The sequence below is a fragment of the Babesia microti genome, chromosome IV (assembly GCF_000691945.2).
Source record: "Babesia microti strain RI chromosome IV, complete genome".
NCBI classification, from domain to species: domain Eukaryota; phylum Apicomplexa; class Aconoidasida; order Piroplasmida; family Babesiidae; genus Babesia; species Babesia microti.
The window spans coordinates 1,463,930-1,488,189 of NC_034969.1; the positions used below are offsets into that span (position 1 = coordinate 1,463,930).

The 24,260-nt window shown below is 33.8% G+C and overlaps 14 protein-coding genes across 14 annotated transcripts; 8 read left to right on the forward strand and 6 right to left on the reverse strand.

Annotated features, from left to right (window-relative positions):
* Positions 1 to 764: 764 nt before the first annotated feature.
* Positions 765 to 2,481, reverse strand: BmR1_04g08896 (RNA recognition motif. (a.k.a. RRM RBD or RNP domain); the record flags this gene model as incomplete). The annotated part of the gene is made up of 2 exons (XM_021482731.1): positions 765 to 1,516; positions 1,836 to 2,481. 2 exons carry the CDS (start codon positions 2,479 to 2,481, stop codon positions 765 to 767), a joined length of 1,398 nt encoding a protein of 465 aa, XP_021337902.1.
* On the forward strand, positions 2,651 to 3,161 carry BmR1_04g08897 (hypothetical protein; the record flags this gene model as incomplete). The annotated part of the gene is made up of 2 exons (XM_021482732.1): positions 2,651 to 2,830; positions 2,853 to 3,161. The coding sequence occupies 2 exons, from the start codon at positions 2,651 to 2,653 to the stop codon at positions 3,159 to 3,161; spliced, it is 489 nt and encodes a 162-aa protein (XP_021337903.1).
* On the reverse strand, positions 3,261 to 3,899 carry BmR1_04g08910 (conserved Plasmodium protein, unknown function; the record flags this gene model as incomplete). The annotated part of the gene is made up of 2 exons (XM_012794913.1): positions 3,261 to 3,600; positions 3,622 to 3,899. 2 exons carry the CDS (start codon positions 3,897 to 3,899, stop codon positions 3,261 to 3,263), a joined length of 618 nt encoding a protein of 205 aa, XP_012650367.1.
* On the forward strand, positions 3,995 to 4,577 carry BmR1_04g08915 (hypothetical protein; the record flags this gene model as incomplete). The annotated part of the gene is made up of 2 exons (XM_012794914.1): positions 3,995 to 4,099; positions 4,122 to 4,577. The coding sequence occupies 2 exons, from the start codon at positions 3,995 to 3,997 to the stop codon at positions 4,575 to 4,577; spliced, it is 561 nt and encodes a 186-aa protein (XP_012650368.1).
* On the forward strand, positions 5,289 to 9,280 carry BmR1_04g08916 (hypothetical protein; the record flags this gene model as incomplete). Its single annotated transcript, XM_021482733.1, has 5 exons — positions 5,289 to 5,387; positions 5,408 to 5,467; positions 5,489 to 6,071; positions 6,930 to 8,080; positions 8,555 to 9,280. The coding sequence occupies 5 exons, from the start codon at positions 5,289 to 5,291 to the stop codon at positions 9,278 to 9,280; spliced, it is 2,619 nt and encodes an 872-aa protein (XP_021337904.1).
* Positions 9,420 to 9,883, reverse strand: BmR1_04g08930 (F-type H+-transporting ATPase subunit c; the record flags this gene model as incomplete). The annotated part of the gene is made up of 2 exons (XM_012794917.1): positions 9,420 to 9,689; positions 9,710 to 9,883. 2 exons carry the CDS (start codon positions 9,881 to 9,883, stop codon positions 9,420 to 9,422), a joined length of 444 nt encoding a protein of 147 aa, XP_012650371.1.
* On the forward strand, positions 10,362 to 12,191 carry BmR1_04g08935 (structure-specific recognition protein 1; the record flags this gene model as incomplete). Its single annotated transcript, XM_012794918.1, has 8 exons — positions 10,362 to 10,418; positions 10,439 to 10,553; positions 10,574 to 10,650; positions 10,671 to 10,900; positions 10,921 to 11,014; positions 11,199 to 11,562; positions 11,643 to 11,829; positions 11,852 to 12,191. The coding sequence occupies 8 exons, from the start codon at positions 10,362 to 10,364 to the stop codon at positions 12,189 to 12,191; spliced, it is 1,464 nt and encodes a 487-aa protein (XP_012650372.1).
* Positions 12,350 to 14,258, forward strand: BmR1_04g08945 (Protein kinase domain; the record flags this gene model as incomplete). The annotated part of the gene is made up of 4 exons (XM_021482735.1): positions 12,350 to 12,450; positions 12,473 to 12,645; positions 13,154 to 14,055; positions 14,130 to 14,258. The coding sequence occupies 4 exons, from the start codon at positions 12,350 to 12,352 to the stop codon at positions 14,256 to 14,258; spliced, it is 1,305 nt and encodes a 434-aa protein (XP_021337905.1).
* A 37-nt stretch (positions 14,259 to 14,295) lies between these two features.
* Positions 14,296 to 15,206, reverse strand: BmR1_04g08950 (Maspardin; the record flags this gene model as incomplete). Its single annotated transcript, XM_021482736.1, has 4 exons — positions 14,296 to 14,419; positions 14,443 to 14,781; positions 14,803 to 14,981; positions 15,015 to 15,206. The coding sequence occupies 4 exons, from the start codon at positions 15,204 to 15,206 to the stop codon at positions 14,296 to 14,298; spliced, it is 834 nt and encodes a 277-aa protein (XP_021337906.1).
* Positions 15,222 to 17,049, forward strand: BmR1_04g08955 (hypothetical protein; the record flags this gene model as incomplete). The annotated part of the gene is made up of 6 exons (XM_021482737.1): positions 15,222 to 15,359; positions 15,381 to 15,667; positions 15,688 to 15,989; positions 16,010 to 16,135; positions 16,254 to 16,668; positions 16,689 to 17,049. The coding sequence occupies 6 exons, from the start codon at positions 15,222 to 15,224 to the stop codon at positions 17,047 to 17,049; spliced, it is 1,629 nt and encodes a 542-aa protein (XP_021337907.1).
* Positions 17,148 to 18,380, reverse strand: BmR1_04g08965 (tRNA wybutosine-synthesizing protein 4; the record flags this gene model as incomplete). Its single annotated transcript, XM_021482738.1, has 10 exons — positions 17,148 to 17,372; positions 17,396 to 17,489; positions 17,511 to 17,569; positions 17,592 to 17,639; positions 17,662 to 17,721; positions 17,744 to 17,807; positions 17,829 to 17,896; positions 17,917 to 18,197; positions 18,219 to 18,313; positions 18,334 to 18,380. The coding sequence occupies 10 exons, from the start codon at positions 18,378 to 18,380 to the stop codon at positions 17,148 to 17,150; spliced, it is 1,041 nt and encodes a 346-aa protein (XP_021337908.1).
* BmR1_04g08970 (Protein tyrosine kinase) lies at positions 18,836 to 21,108 on the forward strand (the record flags this gene model as incomplete). Its single annotated transcript, XM_012794923.1, has 5 exons — positions 18,836 to 18,956; positions 18,979 to 19,865; positions 20,489 to 20,866; positions 20,945 to 21,022; positions 21,043 to 21,108. 5 exons carry the CDS (start codon positions 18,836 to 18,838, stop codon positions 21,106 to 21,108), a joined length of 1,530 nt encoding a protein of 509 aa, XP_012650377.1.
* Positions 21,168 to 23,544, reverse strand: BmR1_04g08975 (E2F-associated phosphoprotein, putative; the record flags this gene model as incomplete). The annotated part of the gene is made up of 3 exons (XM_012794924.1): positions 21,168 to 23,000; positions 23,117 to 23,370; positions 23,391 to 23,544. 3 exons carry the CDS (start codon positions 23,542 to 23,544, stop codon positions 21,168 to 21,170), a joined length of 2,241 nt encoding a protein of 746 aa, XP_012650378.1.
* A 101-nt stretch (positions 23,545 to 23,645) lies between these two features.
* On the forward strand, positions 23,646 to 23,996 carry BmR1_04g08980 (small subunit ribosomal protein S26e; the record flags this gene model as incomplete). The annotated part of the gene is made up of 1 exon (XM_012794925.1): positions 23,646 to 23,996. The coding sequence occupies one exon, from the start codon at positions 23,646 to 23,648 to the stop codon at positions 23,994 to 23,996; it is 351 nt and encodes a 116-aa protein (XP_012650379.1).
* Positions 23,997 to 24,260: the final 264 nt, after the last annotated feature.

Genomic DNA, 24,260 nt, shown 5'->3' on the forward strand with positions numbered 1-24,260 from the left:
AATGTTGGCCACACATTACTATTTCTATATAGGCAAGAATTTAGTAATATTTACTGTTAAAATTTGTGCAATTAATACAATATATACAAAATTGAGTTTACTACTGTCAGGTTTATATAAATTGGAGTTATTAATGGTCTGTTATTGTAATCTTTTCATACTCTACCTACTTCTGGTTGCTATGTAATACTAAGCCTATATATGCACTTATTTAATAATTAAATAGTTTTCAAAATGTTCAAGTTATCAAACCTTTTAATAATTGTATCGTCCATATCCATAAATAATATTTAAAAATTTATTAATCTTAGTACAATATTTATAATGATATGTTTATTGTTAATTATAAATCGTAATATAATTATTTATAAGCTAGTTAATGTTAAGTCCAATTAATCGTTTGAAATACATACTAATGGCATTTAATTATTAAAATACTTGATTAAATTTGTAACAACTATAAATCATTGTCAAATAGCATTTTCACACTGATTTATTCTCATATTAATTAGCAGAAACGAAGGGAATATATTACAGATATTATAGTTTATTATGTTACATGTATTAGTAACTATATATCCCATTTTTTATTTAATTAATTCTATGCGTTAGCAAACCATTTGCCCCAATAAATAAATATTATATAGCCAAATATATTAAGGGTAAATCATTTTTTTCTACTAAAAATTAACAAAAATACCACTAGTGTGCGTTTTATACGAAAAATAACTGCATTTTCATGGCACAACAGGTCAACAGTTATGTTAATCGGAATCCTCAAAGACAATGGATTTAGACCCAGGCTCCGCAATTTGCTGTGTATTAGCTTGAGTTATTTTCAATGATCTCCCACCACCACCAGATCCGCCGCCTCTTCCGCCCCTAAATCCACCACCCCTTTTCCCGCCCCTAAATCCACCTCCTCTTTTCCCACCCCTAAATCCACCTCCGCCTCCATCCCTTCCTCCCTTGGGGGTGGCGTATGTGATGAATACAGTCCTACCATCAATCTCAGTATTATCATATTCTAAAGCCTTTGATGCCTCTTCTACGCTGCCAAATGAGATAAAACAACGGCCCAATGGTTTGCCCGTGTCTTCGTACACGGGTATGTGACATCTTATCACTTGTCCACATTCACTGAACAATTCCCTCATTGTATCTTCTGTAGTCTTATAGTTGATGTTCCTAACACATATCTCGTTGGATGGTGGGTTGTCAGTTCCTGAATTATTGCTATTAGTTCTAGGAGTTTGTGCTTTACCCTTTTCCGAAGATAAGTTTATTCTTAACTTCCTACCCATAAACTCAGTGCCATCGTATTCCACTGCCTTAGCAGCAAATTCGTCCTTGGTAAATTTGATAAAGGCGATTCCTTTCCCATCAAGTACGTTGATTTTAACTATTTCACCACAGTCGTCTTCAAACAGATCCCTCACTTGGTCTTCAGTTATGCTAAATGGAAGGCCACCACAAAAAACTTCATCCTTTTTATTTTTCAAACAATCCATATCATCTACATTATTTCAGTATTTCGACTTGATTAGACAATTAATATGTGTATATATTGCATGTATATGTATAATTATGTTAGAAAATAATAAAGAAATATGCACATTTTTCTTATATAATTTGATAGATGGGCGTTCATTGCTTCACTCTAAGATCAACAAAAGGACTCTGAAGATAGTTTTAATCATCAGCCCACTCGTAATTTACTGGATTTTATTATTATTATCCGATTAACCATAAATAGAAGACAAACATAAAATGTGCAAGCATTAAACATGCAATCTCACATATAAATTGATAATTTAATAAAACTGAACTCATACCTTTCTTCATAGATGCATTTTTAGCCTCTGAAAGCCTGATCTTCTTTTTAGGTATCGTATTTTCGTCTAGGCTCATTTTATTCTTCTTGCCACCATTTATACCATTGGCTTCACTTTTTACTTTAGTATTAGTTTTGATTGGTTTTGTAGGTTTTAATGGTATAATATCATCTGATTCATCTGAATCTGATGAGCTATCGTCTTCCGAATAGGACGAATCCGAATCCTCGGCCTTGCCCTTTGGTGGTAATACAATTGATTCATCAGATGAACTATCATCTTCTGAGCTGTCAGATGTATCTGATAACGCCTTTTTAATTGGTGCCTTAGAAACCTTGGATCCCTTGGCAGTTTTAGGAGGCTTAGCTGCCTTCTTAGCCGCAGTTTTGATTTTAGGCATTTTTTTACCACTATCAGAGTCGGTGATCTCGGTATTTACTGGTCCATTTGTTAGTACATTGTCAATTTGAACATCTTTGGAAGATACATTACTAACTTCAGAAGGTTGTGAAGTTGCTATCGGAGATGACGAATCCTCAGAGTCACTGCTCATATCCTGGATAATAGATTTTGGCTTATTATCCAAATCTACTTCCCCATCGCCATCCCCTTTGCACTTATTCTTCCCACTCAGTAATTTAAACATCTTGGCGTGATTGGTATACCCCACTATATCGTTAATTTCGTCAATCAGTAACTCAAAGGTATGAGTGTTTTATCTTCTTATTCGGTTTAGAAAATTTTAAAATACAACTTTTATAGAAGAAATTTTACGTTATATACAGTTTGTGATTCATTTGCAACTTTTATATAATATGTTGAAAAATTGCATATTAAATCTGATAAAGTGTAAATGTGCACAAAAGGATAAACTTAGTTCCATTTCCCAATTTATGACTTTTTTATGTCTTATAGATTGTACTATACTACCTATAATTACTATATTTGTGTCCGCTTTCAGTTTTATGAAACATTTTGATTATTACACCCATATGGTAAGTCATTCAGTTTATTTAGATATCCAAATGCTGTGTAGCTCCACTAGGAGCGTTTGTTGCTATTTTTAACTATTGGAATGGAGGATCCTGGCGTAAATCTGTTATGGCAATTATAGGTTCTTCCATAATATATCATTCCCACTCAAGCCATTTCCACAACCATGAAAACGATGGGCACAATGGTCATTCCACTCTTTTAATATTATATTCACTAATTGGATGTGCCATGTTAATTACTGGTAACTGGAAGTCCAATAAATGCGGTTCTTCATCTATCCACTCCCATTTACATGATCACGGTTGTTGCCATAATGAGCCTCAGAATTAAACGGTGAACATTATAAAAATAATCGAGTAGTCTAATTATATTGCTTAATTTTTTGTTAAAATTAATGCGATCTATTTTATTATTATATTTCCCTGATTATTATGAATGTTTCAATACTTTCAACCAATCACAGTGCTCCATCTCCAAACTTCTACTTGTAGGTATAGTGAGCTGTTGTCCTTTATGGTACAATTTGAGTCTGTTTGCATTGCGTGGTCCTAAAACCTCTAAATCTTCACAAATAGTATCCTTTAATATGCCAACAACGCTCACAGATGTTGGTAAAATCGGAGGCCTTTGTTGACCAATGATTTGACAATAGAATTCAAGCTTAGCCAGTTCCTCATCTGAAAGTCTTTCCTTCTTATTTTCAGGTATAGCTTGCAACATACCTTTGTAAGACTGGGCTAGTTCTTGAACCAAATTCTGTCTATATAGTCTAAGTCAATAAGTGGTATACCTGTAATTCAACAAGTTACTAGAGCCGTAGGCATATGTTAGTACTAAGTACTCCCATTTAAGCTTAGCTGCAAGTACTTTCTGATCCTGATCAAGGCATGGAGTAATTAGCGCGTCAATGTAGGATTTTGTTAATGAAACGATTAGGTCTTTCAGATTTGTGAGCTCAGACCTGGCATCTTCGATCACTTCGTAAGGATAGATTTGAATTGACAAACTTTCCTTTTCCCCTCGTTCAATGGAAGGTAAAATGTCAATGCTTATCTCCTTACCGATCATCTCAAGACATCAAATTGAAATAAGCAAAGTGGCCACACAATCACGTCAACTGGTGTCAGTCATATACAGGGAATTAAAATTGACAAATAGCAACCATGGCATCAAACATTGAGGCCATGTTAAATTCATCCCTGGATGATATTAAAAAGTCGTACAACAAGGGGAAAATTTCTAAGAATGTAGCCAAAAAGGGCGCAAAGGTATGTACAAGTCTAATTTTAGGCTAATAAGGGTAATTATAATATCATTCGTGGTAACAAAAATACAAATAAGAATAAAAAAAACAAGTTTAGAGGGGCAAAGAACTTAAAGAACAAATTATTTAATATGGATCTCGACAACGTACCCCGAAGGATGAACAGAACAACCAATGAAATGGGACAAAAAATAACGATAGACGCTAGGAAAAATCGCAATAAAGGCATTAGAACCATATTCACTAAAAAAGTTGGGAATTCATCCCAGAACCTAGTCCAGAAGTCCAAAAAGAAGCTACCATCTAAACCCACATTCACTGACAGTGAACTGGCAGGGATAAAAATTTTTGCCAAACTAGACCAAACGCCAGAACCACTACTATCACAAAAGGATATGTATGTGCCTTTACCAGAATCCGGATCTATCCCCGTCCCGAACAATGATGTACATGGAACCCTCAACGAAAGGTTTACAAGATAACACCAGCGACAACTATCTAGCGTTATAGTATTAAATACCAAAGTTTTCTCTACAATTTTCACAAATAACGTTAGACAATTTGATACTCAGAAAAATCATACTATCGATTATTTCTGTGTAACGAACATGATAATATATATAATTTTGAATTGATGCTACATTTACATAATTAAGCCAATGAAATTAATGAAGTATACGCACAAATATTTCCAAATAAAAGTTCAGCTGTTTAGATCATCAACTTGCACATATATTATTAGTTAGTGATACTTCAATTGTTTAAAGCTCAAATATATATGGTTGATTTTAGTAAATGATGTATTTTACAATTATTTGAGAAATGAATATGTACGTAGACGAACAGTTAATTAATCGTGCGAATTTTGTGTACAATCATCAGTGTGCAGTTTAGTGTGATTGAAATATTTACATACGATCTGCATAATTAGAAAGATTCCAAACGTTTACATATTTTTATAATGTTATATATTTTATAACTAAGCATTGGGTAATTTGAAATGTAATAGAAGGCTATTGTAACTATACATAGAGGCTTAAGAAGCGCAGCATACCTACTTACTCAATTACTAGTGAAAAATTATGATAATTACTAGTAAAATAGTCAAATGGCATGTTTAAATTAGTAGGGTAAACTCAAATAACGTGGAAGTTGTGATATGTTAAAAGTTGCTATAGTGGGTGAGAGTGGGGATGGACCTACCGCTCGGACCAAATTCGTCTTCGGGAAAGTTCAACATGGATCATAGCACGCCATGGCCAAGAAACCTCTACTTCCACATAAAGCGCCGTGTAATTAACATTTGATATAGGAATGGCGAGCCCGATACATTTACCAGGGGAAGAAGAGGATGAAGAACTTCTCACTCAAGGTAACAATGCTGTTTATCTAGCGTTATAGCTGTGAAGCTTCTTTAATTTTGGGAGCCCATTTCCTTAGGGAAATGAGGAGACGGCGTATTCCTTCGGACTCGGAAATCGCTGCCTGGGATAGTGAACTACGTGCTGTGCTACCTCAATTTCAATGTAATGCATTTGAGCCTAATTCTAAATGTCGAAAGACTTCAGAATCAAATCCAATTACTCCATATAAGTCAAAATCAATGGTTACTGAAGGAGAATTGGGTAAAAATTTACCTGATAATAACAATGCAAGTGATGTGATAATGCATTATCACGCGCCAGTGTTGTTGCCAGGTAAAAATGACAGTAATAACACTTATATTTCAAATGCAACTGCAAATCAAAATGCTTTTGCTACAGCTATGGCGAATGGTAAGCCTCTAGCCAACAAAATTTTGGAAAAGATACCACATAAATTCAAGGACGCCATTCACGACATAAACAAGTTAATTTGTATCGCATCACAATCAGTTCCATATATACCACTAGGAGGTGTATTTACTCCGGATCCTAAATGTCCATTGAAGTTAATGACCAGGAAGAGATCAAAGACCACTTCGGGGAGTGAGCCAGGTAGCTATATTCAATATTATTAAATATATAAGTTAGTTTATATACTTATTTTCTACATATGAATGTCTCGTGTTTCACATGTACTAATTTATTTGCATATTCTGCGTGATTAATAATTTTTGTGGTGTGTACGATCAATAATATAATAACACAAGCAGGTGTATTATTTGAATATATGAGCATGATCATTAACAATTAATATTACTTGATCCTATCGCATATCCTGAACCATAAACTCTAACTCTATATACCTAAATATTTAATAATATCCCACATTAACTAATCTTAACCATACTTAATAAGCATTATTATTCGTGTTACATTCATAATTTTACATTTGCCATAGCGCATGGTATAATAAAAATTTTCAAAGGGTTATAATTGGGCAGTTTCTGATGCGATTTGATAGACATATGTATGATAGAATTTAACATGTTGTTGGAATAATTGTCTTGACAAAATGCGTTTATTAAAACATTATGAGTATAATACACTGGTAAATTGTTACAAGCAATGTGTGGAATAATGTATTATATGACACATTAGTGTCATAAGGTATTATTTTCATCTTTAGACTTATTGGCATGATAATCAGTTCTAATCAACTTTACAATTGGATTTCAAATTGATATATAATACCAAGGTGTAAATGGTTACCTTATAGGTATAGAAGTGATGGAAAAGTTTATATTGCAGGGTTATGGAGTCTCTAAGATGAATACCATTTGTTACTTGCTAAATATATGTTAGTATATGTTTAACTCCGTCTGATATTATTTTTTCTGCACCGTTGTTGAATAAATGTTCGCATATAATTAATTGCTAAAATCCATATTAATTATATATATCATAATGTAGACGATTTTGAGGGATTTCTTCTAAAAAATGAATATCTCCAAGACCACCTCTCGCCGTCAAACCTTCAGGATGACTACTTTAATGTATGCCACACACTAAATCAACTATCACAGGAGTGTTCCGGTGGTAAGCAGGAGAAGCCTGAATTTAAGGAATCCGATTTTTACACTTATCAAGTGGTAGATGAAAAAATAGCCAAAACTACTTCCGTGGGCAAAATGCCTAGCATTTATCACCGACTTAGATGTGCCACTAATACCATTAGTACCCTGAACAAGTGGCATAATGTCAGAATTACGTTGGACAAGAATATACGTAAACAATATACTAGTGATCGCGCGGATGGATTATTTCCGTTGTATATGGATACAAATGTTATAGCTAGGAATGCTATCATATCTACTCCTTTAAACGCGAATAGTGGATTTTGTATTAATCAAAAAAATATTGTTGGTGATGTTAAGAGCAAGAAGGTGAGGAAGAGAGATGATTTGCCAGAATCGACACGAATTAGACATATCGGAATCAGTGAGTTTTGCAGTTTGGTATCAAACGTGATACGTCAGGTTGAGTCCAATTTGGAGACAATATCGCAAATGTCAAAGTGTCCTGCGCTTTTGGATGACCCCCGGATGTACATCAAACAGTCACTCAACTCATCAATTCCAAACTTCCCATCCATAACCAATTCAACTTGTGGACTTGAAAAGAATTTCAAACTAAAGACTGATCAAGATACAACTAATTCATCAGGAGCAACTAATCCCATTGCAACAGCTAAGACTACACTTTCTGATAGTGATCACGCTGAAAGTGACACACCTCCTGGCAACTATAGAATGCCCATATCATCTATATATAATGTCAATAATAGCCTTTATGATTATGTGAATTCGTCACGCTACCTGCCAAAGACTCCAATTGCATTGAGGGAGTCAGTAGTTGATTGCGATTCAAATTACGCTACTAGGTTGTTTAAGCACATTTCACCCCCTAATAATAACACCAAAAAGATTACAAGTCCCTCGAACTTAAATCTTCTGTGCAGTTCTGGTCTATTAGCACTGATAAATCAAGCACAGTATACAATGGATCCAGAAGAATTAGCTTCTATCATTCTGTCGGCTATGATGATAAATCATCAGCAATCAGTATGTCCATAAATGATGATTTAATCGAATAATATTTGATTTTCATGATAAAATATATTTTTGCTTAATATTTAGTTGTTATTTGTTGAACTATTTCTCATGTATTTGCATTTACATATTTGTAAATATATACACAATTATCTACAACCAACGATTAATTAGAGCCAATGTATGACGCTATACGATATTATATATGTGGTTTTATTTCGACATTTAATTTTAAATTAATATTCATAGCAGCATAACCATCTAAGTATGTGAAGGATATTCAATTTTCATGTGTAATTAATTTTATAACAATTTCTTACATTGACAAAATTATACATTTTTCCCCATTTACATTATTAATTATTTGCTTTGTAAACAATTCATCATATTATGATATAACCACAATCTATCCATGGATTGTGTTTATATCTGCGATGTGATTCAAATTAGGTTTACTAATTTTTCATTAATATAATAATGACCCAGGATGAACCAGTGTTTGTGGATAAGGATGCAAATGCCAAGTGTCAAAAAGTGGAATATATAAATGGAGTAGTTGTTTTACACGATGAACAAAATATACCCTCCATTCAAAATATTGATAAAAATCAGTTGTTAGTTCAGTACCAAGCGCAAGCTGTTGCTAAATTGAAACGTGCTTTGAGTTTTTGTACTATGGGGAACAAGATGACAATTCGAGGCCAAATAGGGATCAAAATATCAATGCTCCTAAACGATGTGTTAAAGGTAGCACAGCATAAGACTAAATTATTAGCCATTTTGGATAAACTTAGGCATTTAGATAAGCGAGCAATGGAGGTAGCGGCGGAGAGTGAAAAATTACATAAGGCGCTTTATTACTACTATCAATCGCTAGTCGCAGGAGAAGTAAACACTAGTGATACTGGCGGCAATAATAACTGTGTTACTGATAATAATGCAGATGGAAAGAGTGAAGACAAAGTGGAGGCAGAGAAGCCTACTGTGGAAAAAAAACTAGGCAAATTACCCTCTAATTATTTGGAGGAGTTACTAAACTTGGAAGTGTTGCATATGGCTTGCGAGACTATTATGGAAACAAAAATCAAGCTGACAGAGCAAATTATCAACTTCCTCTATCACCAATGCGCAATCATGGATAAAATTATCCCCGAAAATTTGTGCAAAGCTATAGAAATCATTCTGTGTGGGAAAGACAAAAAGTGTATATGAGGCATATTAGACACAACACTCTCCATTTACTCAACTTTTCAGCCATAATACATAGTACATCCTTTAAATGTATGCGATTAATTACATTATTTAATGTGTAAAATATTAGTTTATAAATTGTTTAGTAAAATTGAGTGAGTTAGGAATATAGCATAATTGCACTCATTAGGACACAGATAATGCCCAAAAACTCAAGGAATCCCATGCCAATTAGAGTGTAAGTGAACAAATCTTCCTTTACACTAGGATTTCTTGAAGTTCCAGATACAAGGGCCGCAAACAGGTTGCCAATACCCTGGGCAACCCCTCCTACCGACATGAGAGCAACAGCGGCGCCTAATGTTGTTAGACCTCCATCATTCCTTGAACCAAAAGGCTTGACGTATGGATTTACACTGTCCAATTGGGTCTATATCACTAGCAACTTACTCTTGCTACCATTTTATATTGATTATAACCAGAGATTGGACTGCTACCCAGTAGTGAATTCATGGGTGTAAAATTACCACGTTGTGTGTGGATCAGCCTCAAAGATGTTAGTTTGGAGAGAGTGGCCAGTTTGGCTAAGCGGCCGATGTGATTCAAGGAAAACATGTAAGCCATGGCAGAACTATTACACGATTATTATCCCCCCCCCTCCCCACAGATGCAACAATATCAATCGATCAATCAGCGCATGTTGTGTATCAAACGTTGAAATTGTTACAAATTATGGTAATATGTAGAATAATGATCTAATATTCTTTCGCCTAATTCTAATCAATAAATATCTTTCACAATCTATTCTTACGTTTATACATCGTGTCTAGAATAGTCTAATACTAATTATCTCAATGATCTTTATCTCTTAGATTTACACGTGAATTCTATTTTACAACTATTTGATCAATTTATTCTAATAAATTCGCTGCTTATTTAACAATTAGTTGGTATTTTTAGTTTCTAAATTGTTTTCCATATTTTAAAGTGTTCTGAGTAAATAAAACGATTAGTGATATATGCTAAGAGATGATCAGTTTCAATCCATAGCGTCGAAATTCTTACTTTATGTGCCTGATATTAGTTGTATTAATGTCATAGTATGTCTTCGCCTGTAATATCCCTGTCTAACATCCGTGGATTCGGTTCACCAGATCTTGTACATTTTGATTCACATAGGGTGCATTTAAGGCATCAGGCGAGCTTTTTGGTTGGAAAAACAAACGTACTGGTGAAATCTTCCAGTATAATCACCAAGATATTCAAAGTGGGATTTTCATCAAAACTTCCCAAGGTATTGATTAATGATTGTAGGATCCTACCAGCTTAGGCTGCAGCTAAATGCTAATAAGAACAACTCTATTGCTAGATTCGATGGTTTTACTGAAAGAGTATGAAACCATTAACTTAGGCTATGGCAGAAGTAACTACACACTTTGCCAAATATTTCAATATTGACATGCCAAGGCATGAAGTTAGTTCAAAGGGATGGCATTGGGGAGAATACAACTTCCAAGATTCATCATTACTATTTAAAATTGACAAGAAACCTGCCCTTGACATAGACGTAAACAACATAGCTCAGGTGACAATTCCTAGTAAGGGAGATTTGGCTATAGAACTTAAATCAACGCTGGACAGGTAAGTAGCGTCTTAGGTAGGAATATCTCTTGCGACCAATTGCTAGAAGTCAGGTTTTGCATTCCAAAGGGTGATACCGATGATTTTGATTACAACTTAGAATCCCTCAAGCAGGTTAGTGTTGCAATTTATTTAAACGTTTTTTAAACAACTTTAATAAAACAAATATATAATGATAATATATATATATATATTAATACAAATTTTATATTAATAAGCACTCAATATTTGAATAAAAATTGTATAATATATACTTAATATAAATACATATTAAATTTCATTACATATACTAAAACAGGATCTTTTAGAGCGGAGTGGCCTTGGTGAAGTTAAATCTACCAGCATTGCACTGTTTACCGACGTCCCTTCAATTGTCCCTCGTGGAAGATTCGAGTTGGATTTCGGCCGCAAAGGCATAAAATTTCATGGAAAATCATACGATTTCAGTATACAGTATTTAACGGTTAATCGAATGTTTTTAGTTCCAAAGCCGCACTCCCCTCATGTTATATTTGTAATTGGGCTCGATATAGCTGTTAGACAAGGCCAAACCAAATATCCGTATATAGTCTTGCAATTTGACCATGAGCAGGATACTGAGCTTCAGCTTAATGTTACAAAAGATGAAGCGCAGACGTTGAAACTTGAACAGGAGATCAAAGGTAAAATTTTCATCATTGTTATATTTTTATAATAAATGTTACTCATTTATTGTGTGGCAAATACCATCTAACTAATTCAGATAAAACCTACAATGTCATAACCAAACTATTCTCAGCTTTGGTTGGAAAAACAATAATTATACCGGAAGACTTTAAATCGTCAAAGGATCAATTTGCAGTGGCCTGCTCCTATCGCGCAGGTAGCGGCCATTTATTCCCTCTACCAAAGTCCATCCTTTTCGTAGTAAAACCCATTCTATTTTTTAGGTAATACAATCTGTTATTTTAGAAATGAAGACGTTGTATCCATCGAATTCCTTCGTACTGGCCTGGCTACGCAAAGCAGATTCTTTTCAGTCACGGTACACGTAAAGGGCGGCAATTCATTTGAATTTACCAATATTGATAAGAATGAGTATCAATTGCTGTCAAATTACTTCACTAACAGGGGTCTAAAAGTTAAGTTTGTTGAGGAATCAAATAACTTCATCCAAGATGATGACATTGATGAAGAGGAAGAAGAAGAAGAAGATGGAGACTATGAAGATGTCGTAGAAAGTGATGAAGATGATGAAGATGAGGATGAAGATGAGGATGAGGATAAGGATGAAAGTGAAAAGGATGAGTAGAATTGGATTTGGGATCCCCCATTTACTGAACCGTGACACTTAATATATAGATGCACACCAATACTTCAGATACTCACCGCAGTGTTATATATAACATTTAGCTAATTTTATTAAGTTAAATCTATAAAAGTAGCGAATTTTTTTGATGAATGTGCGCAATGGATGAGCTTATATTGTACAAAAATAAGTTCGCTGTGGTCGTATCACCTGAGGACGGCGATTTGAAAACTATACCTGACTGTAATAAAAATGTAGAAAAGTGAGTCGCTTATTTCAATTAGATCGAACACTAAATGTCCTATGTGTGGGCAATTTGTGGACCCAATGCAATTTTCCTTTGAGGGCCAGGCGTATTTCAGTTTATTGCAAAAGAAGTTTAGGCGTTGGAAGTTAAATATACCAACCAATCATATGAGGACTAAGGAATGTATAATTGACTCGTCAAATTCTATTAGTAAGCCATTGGATCCTGGAATTTTTCATTTTTTACACATTATTATGCGGAATAACAATTCAAATATTTCTGTCTTTTAAATATTGATTGATTTTTTGAATTACTTTTTTATAATGTAAATAGATTGAATTATATTTTTGGTGTCTATTCTACTGGTGCCGATATGGCATTATACATCATACTGCTCCATGTCATTTCAAAGATTAATCATACACGTTTAATATTGTCTACTGATTTAATTACTATTAGCAATTAGTATTTGTAATTATTTTTGCACTTGTTTTTTGATTGTAAATCAATTATAGCTACATTTGTTAATCTAAATATAACTAACAATAAGTAAATTTACTCATATTATTACAAATATATGCCTCAAATACATAATTTATTACGTTTAACAAATTTTTTGCTTAAATTTACTTATTATTTAATAAATTATCCAAAAATAATTAGTGTTATTGTCAATGTAATATCTACTGTTATTTGATTATTACTATTATTAATGTAGGATTGGCGAAATTGGAAATGGAAAATGCCAGTCAACAAGGTGAAAATGTACCTTCTCACATTCCATCCGAGTTTCTAATTACAGGTTATTATGACAGATTTTTTGTGGAGCATTGCCATGTGGGTTCTGGTAGTTTTGGGCATGTTTACCAGTGTTCTCATATTTTGGATGGTCATTTTCTGGGGGAATATGCAGTTAAAAAGGTGCCTGTAGGGGACGATCGTGATTGGCTCAAGCGGATGTTAAAGGAGGTAAAGGTTAGAGAAAGATTTCGCCATGTAAACATTGTAGATTATAATCACTCGTGGCTTGAGATGCATAGGCTTAATGATTTTAACCCGCTGGTACCGTGGCTATTCGTGTTAATGGAATTTTGTAACGGGGGAGATTTAGAATCTCTAGTGAGTAAGGTTTACAGGGATTCATACTTGGATGAATCAGAAATATGGTTCCTATTTAGGAATATTTTGATAGGCCTAGAATACTTACACACAAGTGCGATAATTTACCGGGATTTAAAGCCTGAAAATATTCTGCTAAAAGTTACTGAAAACGCAACAAATCCTTGTCATGCCCTTCTAAGCGATTTCCAAACAGCAGAAGTATTAGATACTAAAGATGGTCATAATCGTCAAGGCTATACTGGCACAATTGAATATACCGCTCCAGAATTATTGGTGACAAATACTAGTGGCAAATTTGTGGGTGAATATAATGTAAAAAGTGATATGTGGTCCCTGGGTATGACTCTTTACTATATTTCTTACGGATTCCTTCCTTATACTAATCCGGACCCAAAAGTCTGCCGGTCACAGATTCTTAAGCATTCAGAATTGGCACTTCCAAATTTGTATAATCGCTCAAAATTACTGCAATTTATGATAATCTCGCTAACTTCTTATGTAAGTTTACACATTTAACATACATTAGTGTGACACTAAAAATATATCAATATATAAGTTCAGATATAATTTAGTCCCCAGATTCAAGGCCCGACTGTGGTGATATAATGGAAAATCCATTAATCAGGAAATTATTAAACCATCCAGATACGCAGGTTACGGGATCTAAAAAATTAGCTTCAAGGTTATCTGACAGGGTATGATATATTTTTACAATTATAAAACACAGTTGAATTATATTTATTCATCATTGTTATTGTTGTGTTTCAAATGTACGTATAGAAAGGATAGTAATTCATTGCACCTGGATAACTGTGGGAAATTGAACCCTGACTTCATTAAAGCATATTTGCACGATGGATAACTAGTATTATTTGTGTAACTTACGCATTCTTTACATCATTTCTCAACTCCTTCGGCACACCACTGTCAAAAGTTTGCACTAGTGTTAGACAATTTTTGTAATATTCAGGTAAACTATAGACTTCGCATTCTGTTAGCTGTAGACAAAGTCTGGATCCAAGGTCTTTAGCACTTATGTTATCTAGTTGTTGAAACATAAATTTTCTAGCGTTGAAATCTCTGAGCTCGACTCTAGATTGATCGGTGTAAGGGTCGTTTATGTAATAATCCAAATAAATTTGTTTCAGATAATCATGTGATAGTAAGGTGTAGATAGGGCCAAAGAAGCTTCTAAATATAGATAGAAAACAGAATAAGTCTGTTCTGGAATTACGTGTACTATACCTTCTATAGGGATTTATAAGGAATAACGATTTTGCGATTGTAGGGAATTTGTTTACAAATAATTGGATCAGAAAAGCAGATAAATCTGAAGCAACTATTACTGGCTGTTTAACATTTAAATAATCTAGGAAGTTCAGAAATCCGTAAGACCAAACCTCTGGCGTTAGGTAATTTGGATACTGTGCAGAAATACACTCATACCCCTAAATCACAATATTACTTATATTTTTTGCTAATTCTTCTAACAAATAGAAATATGATGCCGCTGTACCACAGATGCCGTGGAGGAATACAACTTGGTCACCAGAGCCCACCTGATAATAAGACCATACGTAATCACCTCCCGATACACTGACCCTCTTTATCGCATATTTACTGGCAAATTTTTTGAAATCTTCATCCATTTCAGCGAATTTGTCATGAATGTAAGGGGGCGTAGTGAAAAGGAATTAGTCATAAAATATGTTCAGTGCCTTCAAAAACATCTAAATGATAGTAATAGCGATGAAGACAAGTTACTGTTGTGTCTAAATTGCCTTGAAGAGATCAAAGGAAAGGTATTAATAAATTTGACTCAGGAATTGGCGGTGGCCATAGACGCCCAGTGCAGTAAGGTGCTTGAGTCGATATCCGAGATTTTAGCCCGTGTCGCTGTATCTGGATCTACCGATGAAAAAAGGACAAACGCTCTTAAAGGCTTTAATAGCCTATATTCCACAATGGGATGGGCTGTATTAAGCTTGGCCGGAGATTCCTTCGGGTCCCACATATTGGAATCCCTCATTAGCTTGTCAATAGACCTAAAGAAGACTCTTGATAATAAGTTTGAAAATACTATAATTGAAGGGATGTTCTCAATGATACAGTATGGCACTGGTAACTTAGACATGACGATTCTTGGATCAAAATGGTACAGCATTTTGCAGCTACTCATGTCATACGTAAACTTGTTACATTCGCCATTTTGTACAACAAATCTCTACTAAATGGTTTGATAAATGATCTAGTGAATGAGATATCTACTGAAATAGAGTTCAAGAAAAGTCATGAATCTATCCTATCTAGCAGTAGCTCCGCCGCAACAATTTGTTATATAATTGACGCACTGAGCGCCGATAAACCATTGCAATCTAGGCTAATTGGAAGTATATTCAACTATTATAGGGAAAATTTAGATAATACAATCAGTATGTAAATATTGATTTAGACTATTTATATGTAAAAAAATCTTCCAACAGAATACTTGAGACTTCAATAGCATATTTGGATACTGAGCATTTGGATATTATCTGTAATAAATGGTTTATACCATACATAAATACAATTTCTACTCGTAAGTGCACAATTTATTTGTATTATCTCTTTAATATCATTTATATTTTACATTTAATTTATAGCAGGTCATTATTGTAATTGTATTTAAACATTTTATAATGATTTCTATAATATAGACGATCTTGGTAACTTTCTCGCTCAAAAAATAATTCAATCATTCCAAATTTCCCCCAGCACATTTTACACAATCCTACAAGCACTAAGCTTTCATGATATTATAAACGCTACAAGAGGTGCTGTAATATGGAAGACATTCTCCACTGCAGCGAGGCTGAGTGTAGGTTGCAAGGAATGTCTTGATAAGCTTTTAACTGCACTTAATATTAATTTGGGAGAAAGAGATAAACACAAAATATGGCACTCTTTATTCCAACTCAAACCAATTGAACTTTTAGATGAGACACAACTTAATATATCGCAAACGGCTTGTAGCATACTCATAGCCACTATAAGCTTTCCCAAGACTGATAACAAATTGTTAGCGTTACTGAAGAGATTTAAATCATTTTTGAAATCTCATAAAAGGGATGGGTAAGTGAATAATTACTTAGTTTTATCGAGAAGCTATCAACCCATTCCACAGCATCACGTGTCTTACAGGCTATTGTTGACCCCAGAAATAAATGCCCGCCCAAAGTAGTAAACTATTTAATCAATGTTTTCATATCTATTGGGTTGATTGAGAAAATTTACACCAATCTAAATGGTTCATTTCTAATTTGTTCAATATACCAAGCCTCCAATTCGACGCTTAAGGGGCTAATACTCAAACAGTTATCGACACTTGATAAGGTACACCCCAAATTATCTACTATTGTGGGACTTGATGACTTTAAGCACAAGCATAAGCTTTGGGAAAAGGGAGTCAAGGAATCTGAAAAGGCCAAGAAACTGTTTAAGGATTTATTGTAGCGTATTTGTATTTTTTCGTGTAAAACACAGCGTAGGTCACACAAATTTTATAATTTTTTGTAAGATTAGTATAAACAATATTAAAATGGGTAGAGTGTTTAGTCTATAATAAATGCCTGAGAGCCAAGCTGCGAGTGGATTTTCTTTTCAGCAATCAACTTTCTTATTTCTTCAGTTGTGAACCCTACACAAGATTTTCGTTCAAACTTCAAGGATTTGACTAGAGTTTCCAGTTTGTATGAGGATTCTTTGTATGCAAATGAAAAGATATAGTGGGCGATAGCTAAACACCACTCTTCTAGCTCGTCAAATATTTCAATTTTCTAAATCAACAACAAATGATTACTTCTATTCTCCTCTTATCATCTGTGTCAATTATATATTCATATACGTCTCTAAAGCAATATATCAAATGGTTGTTCCAGCCCAAATCAAAGTATCTAAATCAATAATAATTTAACCTTTTTTTGTGATGATTTATAGTTGGATACTTGTCAATATATACTGGGCATCCCCATTTCTAAAATTAATTGAATGATAACCTGAAAGGATTCCACAAGTTTCTGGCCAAAAGGGTCATTAGGCTCAATCTAACATTATTTGATTGATTACCTGTTCAAATACAACTATACAGCTTGTATTTGTAGTAAATTCGTTGCAAAATTTAATAACCTAAACATTAAATGCTGATTACTCGATCTGCATCATTAGGCTCTAGGTAACATAAAACACATTCAGATATAAATAATGTTGGTTTTCTAAATTATGAAAGTATTTACTCTCTGTCGAATCCACTAAGCATTAGTTGTCCTTCTAGTTGTTTTATGTCTTTTAAATTGACTGGAATCTAATTCATGATATATTTACCATTTTAAAGTTATCTGATTCAATCAGTTTCTCAGAATAATCTTTAATGTAACTATTTTTAATAGATAGCTTGTCATTATTTAGTATTATATGCGATTTAGCAACTAGCTGCTCGGGAAAATCAATGTCAAAATAGACAAATTTGTCAAAATTATCTCTGATGTAATAGTATAAAGTGTCGAACCCTCCTCCCAAATTAACGATTTGAACATCCACTCCATTTAGACTTTCAAAAAAATTTTTTATGACAAATCTCATGATCCAAACTCTAGCATAATACACTAGGTAAATTCATTGAATACTTCGATTAACTAGGGGATTCCTCTTACTGCGCTTAGTAGGATCTATCAATTCATTGATATACTTGTCTTCATAGTAACCAGCAGTTACTGCTGAGCTGAGTGACTAATACTTTACCCCTTGCTTATTGTGGCCAAAAAACCTGTTGTCATAAGGGTAGCCATGAGACTAAATTATACCTACATATACTAAATGGCACTAGCGATTATTAAATGGATTATTAAATGATACGATAGTATGTGGGAACATAAATAATTATTACTATATATGTATCAACAATTTCTATTTTATATTGTTGAAATTTTTGAATGTAAATGTGGCCTTCTACCAGGACATTATTCATACGTCACCAGGCGATGTGCCATCTAATCACAACCGTTGTTAATAAATATTTTTGTTCAGTCAAGTAATGTTTATTGTTAATTATTAATAAATATTAGTTAATATGCTGGAATGATGTATAGAATAACAATTTATACGCAACGGTGTATGAGCTATGTTGATGCACAGTAACAGAGGTGCACCCTTTTTATAATTTGTATTTAATCCTGAAATTGGCGATCCGCTAGCTTGGAGCCAAATATAATATTTAACGTTTAATTTCTAATAATGTATCATTATGGGTGCTGCATGTTGCAAGCAAGCCAATATAAATACGATATTACGCAGAAGCGACACAGGGTCCACAGAATTGGACGATACTACTCTAGGAAAGGACAAAGAAATGACGATTAACCCTGGTAAATTGTATTTGTAATATAGCTATGTACATTAACAAAACATTTGCCACTCTATCAGACAAATATCACCGGGTTAGTAAGATTGGGTCGGGGGCTTATGGCCAAGTAGTATTATGCCGTGACAAAGTGACAGGGATCGAAAAAGCTGTAAAGATTATACGTAAGTCTGATACCCTGGAAATTTGCTCTGACAAACTAATTGATGAAGTGGAGTTGTTAAAATCTCTGGATCATCCAAATATTGCCAAATTATACGAGTTCTTTGAAGACTCTAGAAAGTATTATTTGGTTATGGATCATTACAAAGGCGGTGAACTCTTTGATGAAATTATCCGCAGGCAAAAATTTTCTGAACATGATGCTGCTGTTATCATGAAACAGATACTTAGCGGGGTGTTGTATTTACATAATAACAATATAGTACATCGTGATTTGAAACCTGAAAATCTGTTACTAGAGTCCAACAAACCTGATTCGTTGATTAAGATTGTAGACTTCGGATTATCTGCACATTTCAATGGTAGTAGAATGATGGAAAGACTGGGAACTCCATACTATATTGCCCCCGAGGTACTGAAAAAATGCTATGATGAGAAATGTGATATCTGGTCTTGTGGTGTAATTCTGTATATATTATTATGTGGTTATCCGCCTTTTGGCGGGCAAACTGATGAGGAAATTCTTTTTAAAGTGGAGAGGGGTAAATGTGTTTTCGACATGAACGATTGGTGTAAAGTGTCGGAGGAGGTTAGATCTCTGGTCAAAGCAATGCTTACATATGATCCAGCCAAAAGAATATCCGCAAAAGAAGCTCTAATGCACCCATGGTTTAAGAATTTTTCCTGCAACGAAATGTCAGTGTCCAGTAGTGTGCTTAATAATGCATTGTCAAACATGAAGAAATTTCAGGTAATTCACGTGTGTTGATATATTATTTATTAATGTATTCTTATATGTATGTTATAACCATAAACTCTAACTCTATATACCTAAATATTTAATAATATCCCACATTAACTAATCTTAACCATACTTAATAAGCATTATTATTCGTGTTACATTCATAATTTTACATTTGCCATAGCGCATGGTATAATAAAAATTTTCAAAGGGTTATAATTGGGCAGTTTCTGATGCGATTTGATAGACATATGTATGATAGAATTTAACATGTTGTTGGAATAATTGTCTTGACAAAATGCGTTTATTAAAACATTATGAGTATAATACACTGGTAAATTGTTACAAGCAATGTGTGGAATAATGTATTATATGACACATTAGTGTCATAAGGTATTATTTTCATCTTTAGACTTATTGGCATGATAATCAGTTCTAATCAACTTTACAATTGGATTTCAAATTGATATATAATACCAAGGTGTAAATGGTTACCTTATAGGTATAGAAGTGATGGAAAAGTTTATATTGCAAGGTTATTTGTTCATGTTTTGTCAATATCCATATACATATGCATTGATTTATTATCATCTTTTCACTAATAGTTTATCATAATATACCCACATATATAGGCCTCCCAAAAACTTGCCGGTGCAGCACTCTACTTTATTGCCAACAAATTGACTACCCTTGATGAAACTAACCAGCTTACCCGTATTTTCCACGAACTTGATACTGATGGGAATGGTAGATTGGATAGGAATGAATTGATCCTGGGGTACAGCAAATTGATGGCAGAAATGGGGTCTTCATCTGATGATATCGAAAGGGATGTGGATGAAATTCTATCTGCAGTGGATCTGGATAACAATGGTTATATGGATTATTCAGAGTTCGTCGTTGCCTGCATGGACAAATCTATGTTGTTGTCTAGGGAAAGGATGCAGATTGCCTTTAATCTCTTTGACACGGATAACTCGGGTACTATATCTAAATCAGAGTTGGCAAAGGTACTATATATAATATTTTTATCATTATAGATGTCAAGATAGTGTCATTTATAATTATAATAATATGAATTAACTTAGATTTTCGGGCTCTCGTCGATCGACGATTGTATATGGAATGAAATTCTGTCGACTACAGATGAGAACAACGACGGAGAGGTAATAATTTACAAATCTAGGTCGACTTTGAGGAATTTGAAAAAATGATGCATCGAATTTGCAAAATACAAACCGTGGCAGCATAACGCACTAGATGTTGCCTTAACAGTTTTAATTACACTCATACGACATGAGTTAATGTATGCTATCCATATTCATCACTGGACACCTGAGTAGTGTCTTCAAAATACGATTTTAATTCAGTTTCTAAATCAAAATGGCGGTATTTGGGGAAAATCCATCCATCTCCAACATCCATAGTCTTGTCTAATAGTGCTTTTAACGCGGTAAAAAACACATCTCTTAGCCCTTCGGTTGAGAGGGAAATTGTTACGAATGGTTGATGAGACAGCCCATCTAATTTTTCAATGCCACCGAATCTCCATTCATCAGTCACTAGCTTTATTATATAGCCCTTTCCAATTTCTTCAACAAGTGGGTCGTGAGGTGTGATGTACTTAATCACCCCTGTTATATGCCTAAGATCTACTATTGATATTAATAAGGTATTGTAGTGAAATAACAGTAGATGTGATTCGTGCATGACTTTGGCATCAATCCATTCATTATCCATTAATAGCGACACAGTTTCATTCACAGGTATGTCATTAGTGGTCTTGCTGCGGACCCTAATACAGTCATCATATGATAGTGGTTTAGTCACGGGCTGAGTTTTGCGTAGTATTGATATCATGGATTTGCAAGGGGAGTATCTAATTGCTATGCAATGCAGCATGTTAGAGATTTCACTGGGCAACTTTTTAGAGTGACTGAACCAATTCATGGACAAAATGTGCTCGGAGCCTACGAGGCAAATGATTATGCTTTTTATAGTCTCAAAAATTTTTTCAAATTCATTAATTGGATCTTTACCCATCCATTCACCAATTTTTTTCGTGATTGTATGTGTATAATCCATCATTTCATAGATAAAATGTAAGTGCTGTTGTATGTAGTAATCACTACATTTTTTACACAAATAACTCGTTTTGGGTAATTTAAGCATCAATGCCATGTATGACTTCACCAACAATTTGATATAATGGGGCATAATGACTGTGTATGCAGTTTTGTTCAATTCTGTAAATACATTCAACTTAAGGTTATTGGTTATACTAGGTAGTTCGGTGTTGTGGTACTTGTGGTTGGCAAGATCTATAAGTGTTGATTTGTAAAATAACATTACAGGTATCAAGTTCTCAATACAATATTTTGTGATCAGTTTTTCCTTCAGCTCACACACCCTTTTAATATATGGGTCGAGTGTAGAGTAGTGTAACATTGAAATCATTGAAGAGACTTTAAATGTCTCCGCTAATAACAATGGTATATGACTCGTTTGGTCTTCAACCGTAGCAGCTATTTCAAGGTTAAGTATAACATTTGAAACACTAAAATCGAGTTTAATTCGAAGCAACGAATTAAATAATCCAGTCCAATAATAACACTTTGTATTATTAGTTAATCTAATGACAAATGGCGTTAAGGAATTAATGCACAATCTCAATACATGCGCAGGAGCTTTTCCATGGGAATTGTTAATGACTTTGGAATATTCTATATCTATTAACAGCTGTGTCAACATGCTTAGCATTTCACATAATAATTCATGTCTTATATTATAGCACCGTATTATATTTTCTATGTCAACTAGTGTTCTATACAATAGAAGCTTATCATTTAGTATTCTTTGCAATGCAACAATTGCCGGATTTACAATGTATAAGCATATGTATTTTTGTGCGTTTTTTATATAATTGTTTACTATATAACGAGCGCAACTGCGTTTCAAAATGGCGGTAATTAGTGGGATAAACAAACAATCATCATATTGCAGTAATACAATAAGGTTCATTAACCACAAGTTGATATTTTCCCTGAATATATTGAGTGTGAAATCAGATCTGCCAGTTAGTTTGCTCACATGGTTAAGTGTATCTTGCAATATTTCGTCACTAAACATTGTATAATCTGATGCCTGTTTTATATCTGAAATGTTATCAGTTCATAATTTTATATTGAAATATTTTAATTAAAACTGTTTTTATTAATATTATTATTATCGTTGGTCATTTAGACATTGGATGGGATTACATCTGTGAAGTAAAATATTCCAGCTTTGTCCTGAGTAGCGATAATCTCATTGCATGACTCGCAAGCCACAAACAGATTCGGTTTTCTACCCCTTTTAAGCGAAGAAATGCTAGAATATTTGTCTTCTGTTACGTATTGTATGTTAATAACAGCTTCAGCAAAGTAACCACTGGAACCTAATCTTGCTTGATATGAAACTGGAGTAAAACACTTTGCACAAGACACAATAACATCGTCTTTCTTTCCTCCTTTTCCTGCATTAACTATTTATTACTGTAGTTGCGATTGATGAATTCTTGATCTCGTTCATCTAATTCAGTATCTAGTAGTTGTTCATTATTTGTAACATTGTCAATTCTAATTTGCACAATTTGCGTCGGAATATAGTCTGAATCTATTGGAGACCAATCTAGGATATCACAGTCCATAAATTAAGGTAAACATATAGAATTGTGATTAAATACCTATCATATGGGTGTAGATTAACCCCACAGGTTGTTAATAGATATTTACTGTATAAGCAGGCAAGATGCCGAAAAAGAGACGCAATGGTGGTAGATCCAAACACGGGAGGGGCAAAGTCCCCTCAATTAGGTGTTCAAATTGTGGAAGATCTGTTCCCAAGGATAAGGCAATTAAGCGCTTCAATGTGCGTAACATTATAGACGCATCATCACAAAGAGATATTAAGGAAGCTTCTGTTTATACTACCTTCAACTTGCCCAAATTGTACATAAAACAATGTTATTGTGTTTCTTGTGCTATCCACTCTAGAGTGGTTAGGGTTAGATCTGTTACTGATAGGAAGATCAGAGCCAATCCTCAAATGAGACCTCAAGTGCAGTTAAAGTTGCAACTCCCACAGCACAAAGATGATTGAACAATTAATTTGGGTATTTGCTTATAAATGGGAAATATCATTTGTAACTTTGGGTGATGTCATTTTTGGAATAATTAAAATATTCATTCACTGACTATTGTTTTTAATTGTAAGAGATTACTTGTTTAGTTATTTACTAATTTATATTTGTAACATTTATTATCATTTATGAATGTAATGCTAGCTCTATGTGACCGCGAATTATATTTAATACTTATATTAATGTACATTGTTGCGAATAATATTATTTATAAATAGAAATTA